The sequence below is a fragment of the Schistocerca americana genome, chromosome 11, assembly GCF_021461395.2.
Source record: "Schistocerca americana isolate TAMUIC-IGC-003095 chromosome 11, iqSchAmer2.1, whole genome shotgun sequence".
Lineage (NCBI taxonomy): Eukaryota > Metazoa > Arthropoda > Insecta > Orthoptera > Acrididae > Schistocerca > Schistocerca americana.
Genome location: NC_060129.1, coordinates 34,503,055 through 34,506,783, shown reverse-complemented (window position 1 = coordinate 34,506,783; position 3,729 = coordinate 34,503,055). Strand labels below are relative to the sequence as shown.

General features: G+C 36.3%; 1 protein-coding gene across 1 annotated transcript; it reads left to right on the top strand.

The window, feature by feature from the left end:
• The first annotated feature begins 1,605 nt into the window (after positions 1-1,605).
• LOC124553207 (zinc finger protein 415-like) lies at positions 1,606-3,060 on the top strand. Its single transcript, XM_047127100.1, has 2 exons — positions 1,606-2,043; positions 2,737-3,060. The coding sequence occupies exons 1-2, from the start codon at positions 1,635-1,637 to the stop codon at positions 2,901-2,903; spliced, it is 576 nt and encodes a 191-aa protein (XP_046983056.1). The 5' UTR covers positions 1,606-1,634; the 3' UTR covers positions 2,904-3,060.
• Positions 3,061-3,729: the final 669 nt, after the last annotated feature.

Here is a 3,729-nt window from a genome sequence, read left to right as displayed (position 1 = left end):
TTACTTCACTTCAATGTGTGTGAAAACACATGCTGTAACTAGTTCAGTTAAAAAAACTTGTTAAATTCTGGAATCTGACATACAGCATGATACCAGTTATGTAAAAAAATCGTATGATGCCAGTTACAGCTTAAAAACACTCGAAATTTGCCAGTTACCATACTAAACAAAACTATACATCTAACACAAAAAAAGTCAAGAGTTACAATCAGAACAGAAGGAAATTACTGGAGCATGCTTGCCCACAGTATTTTGTAATCTTTCATGTGCAACATGCTGCACATACTGGGGACCTGAAAGGCATCACACATTTCTGTTCTGTGAGAAAGGGTTTAATTGCAGATGTAATCATGGGACCCAGATACTACGGGGGTTGCTCATGCATCAGCTGTTATCACTGGCACTCAGTATGATGTCTCCTGCACTGAGGCTAATGGGTTATGTGGCCATTTATACAAGTGTCTTTCTGTCAATGGTGTTCTGCAATGCGAGGTGACCACATGCTGGAAAGAGGTAAAAGTTTTTTTAAAAAAAAAAAAGGATCACTGCAAATGTACTGGAAAAATTACACTCACTTCCAACTTTCCAGGCAATATTTCCATTTGCTTAAGGCTCCATATAAGTTGCAGTACCAAAAACACAGTCTTGGATTGAAACCATCTGTAAGTGTAACATTCAAATTCATTCATCAGTATGCAAATTTTTTTACCTTAAATGATGTGATATTGATACTTGTTCATGAACGGTTTTTATCTAGATGATAGACAACCATAGTAGATACCCAATAAAAATATTGGACCTTTCACTAGTTCTTGACTCAATGGGAATCAAACAAAAAAAAAAATTCTGTTTTACTAGGTGAAAGAGATTTCTCATTTCCAAAAGTGGAAGTGTTTCCAAAACAAAGATAAGGCACTTCCGGAGCTGTTATGATGGAAGAGGGCATTAAAAATTATTTCTCATTATTACTTTTAATTAAATCTGAAATACCTTGAACATAAGAATTATGAATTAAACATCTAACAAACATTTTTTGATACATTTAATAAACTGGTGTAGACTATTAACTTCTGGCGCCATATTTTAAAAATATTGTAATACTCCAAAGTGAATTATTTTAATTCTCATCTAAAAACTCCCAATTCAAATCAGTGACTCAGATTAATCGTTATTGAATCTCCTATGGTTATTTTCTTTTTAAACCAATTTTACTTCATCAGTTCTTTCCTTCTGGTAGAATATTTTAATTTTAAATTAGTAACTGTTATTGAAAATGTAATTTCTTATGCATTATTGTGACATGTGGCCTATAGTCCTGAATTTATGGACACTTAAATATTGTTCCCATTTTGTATATTTATCACTCTACTCCTCACTCTTCAGGTTGATTCATAGTACTGGTGGGAGCTGTGGCACATCATGTGAAGAAACTTGTCACCATGGACGGGTCCTGGATGACTTGGAGATAGACAGAGAGAAGTCACCACGCGAGTTTGGTAGACATAAAGAAGGGATTATGGATAAGGAATGCTCAGTTGCCACCATATATGACTGGAGTTTGAGGGGAAAAGGAATTTCATGTATATAGCTGTAACTTCAGTCTACAGAGCTTTCCTTCAAAATACAGACTCATAATGCATGTGTTTATGCACATTGATGGCATGCAGCCGCCTTTGTATGTTTGTAAGTGGTGTGGTGAGGTATTTCACAGTAATGTAAGCTTGAAAAAACATTTGAGAATGAGTGAGAATTATAAAGACTTAACTGCTGCCAATCATGAAAAATATGGCTTTAGTGATAAGCATCAAAGCGGTATCTTCTCAGATAGAGTGTCAGAAGTTCCTGTCACAGAACACAATGAGCTATCTTCATATAAGGAAACTTGGAAAGCTTCAAACAGGTCCTCTAATGACATATGTAACACACATATGACAAATGATATGGAGATAACAAATCATTATGGAAATTTATCTACAGCTGTTAATGTCGGTGCCCAGGCTGTTCTGCTTACTGCGAGCAGACACCACAAATGTGGTATTTGTGGTAAGTCTTTTCCTGTGTCAGGTAGGCTTAAGAGACATGAATTAATTCACACTGGAAAGAAACCTCACAAATGCGATATTTGTGACAAATCGTTTGCCCTGTCATCTAGTCTCAAGACACACAAATTAATCCACAATGGAAAGAAACCTCACAAATGCGATATTTGTGACAAATCGTTTGTCCTGTCATCCAGTCTCAAGAGACACAAATTAATCCACACTGGAAAGAAACCTCACAAATGCGATATTTGTGATAAATCGTTTGTCCTGTCACTTAGTCTGAAGACACAAAAATTAATCCACACTGGAAAGAAACCTCACAAATGTGAGATTTGTGGCAAATCTTTTGCTGTGTCAGGTAGTCTCAAGAGACACGAATTAATCCACACTGGAAAGAAACGTCACAAATGTGAGATTTGTGGGAAATCTTTTGCTATGTGAGACAATTTCAAGAGACATGAATTAATTCACACTGGAAAGAAAATGCACAAATGTGATATTTGTGGCAAATCGTTTGCCTTGTCATTTAGTCTGAAGACACACAAATTAATCCACACTGGAAAGAAACCTCACAAATGTGAGATTTGTGACAAATCGTTTGCCGTCTCACGTCGTCTCAAGAAACACAGTTTAATCCACACTGGAGAGAAACCTCACAAATGTGAGATTTGTGGGAAATGTTTTGCTACGTCAGACAATCTCAAGAGACATGAATTAATTCACACTGGAAGGAAACTGCACAAATGTGATATTTGTGGCAAATCTTTTACTGTGCCAAGTAGTCTCAAGACACATGAATTAATCCACACTAGAATGAAACCGCACAAATTTGATATTTGTGGCAAATCTTTTGCTGTTTAGATGGTCTCAAGAGACACAAATTAATCCACACTGGCAAATGTGATATTTGTGACAAATCGTTTGCCCTGTCAGGTAGTCTGAAGACACATGAATTAATTCACACTGGAAAGAAACCGAACAAATGCGATATTTGTGGCAAATCCATTGCTCTGTTAGGTAATCTCACGAGACACATTGATTCACACAGGAATGAAACGTCAGAGATGTGATATTTGTGCTCTATCGTTTGCCTAGTCAGCCTATCTCAAGACAGATACATTAATTGACACTAGAATGAAACCTCACAAATGTTGTCTGTGGCAGAAGTTTCAGTCAATTGGGTACTCTCAAGACTCGTGCATTACTTCACATCAGAAAGCAAGTGCAAGTTAGTGTTAGTTTAAACAAATGGATTTCTCTGGTTGCTGCTCTCAAGGCCTATAAAATAATGGATGTAGCAGGGAGACAATAAATTGTAATGACTGTGAAATAACATTAAAATGTGGTAGAATTCTGAAAAAATGTGCAACAATGTGAACTACAGTGTGGTAGCAGATAATGTTACAATATGAAAATCCATATCTGTAGCTTAAGATGTCAAAAAATTGTATTACTGTATACTCCAGAAATATGAATCAAATGTGTTTTTGTCATTAACACTGCTTTTTTTCCTATCGATTTTGAGACAAGAAGATTGTGAATTGTGATATACACTCCTGGAAATTGAAATAAGAACACCGTGAATTCATTGTCCCAGGAAGGGGAAACTTTATTGACACATTCCTGGGGTCAGATACATCACATGATCACACTGACAGAACCACAGGCACATAGACACAGGCAACAG

What these genes read in the sequence shown, in the direction of transcription:
- LOC124553207 (XM_047127100.1), top strand. Translation starts at nt 1,635, where the DNA reads ATGCATGTGTTTATGCACATTGATGGCATGCAGCCGCCTTTGTATGTT. An exon ending in CCACAAATGTGGTATTTGTG is followed by an intron (nt 2,044 to 2,736) that starts GTAAGTCTTTTC and finishes TTGCTACGTCAG; the next exon opens with ACAATCTCAAGAGACATGAA.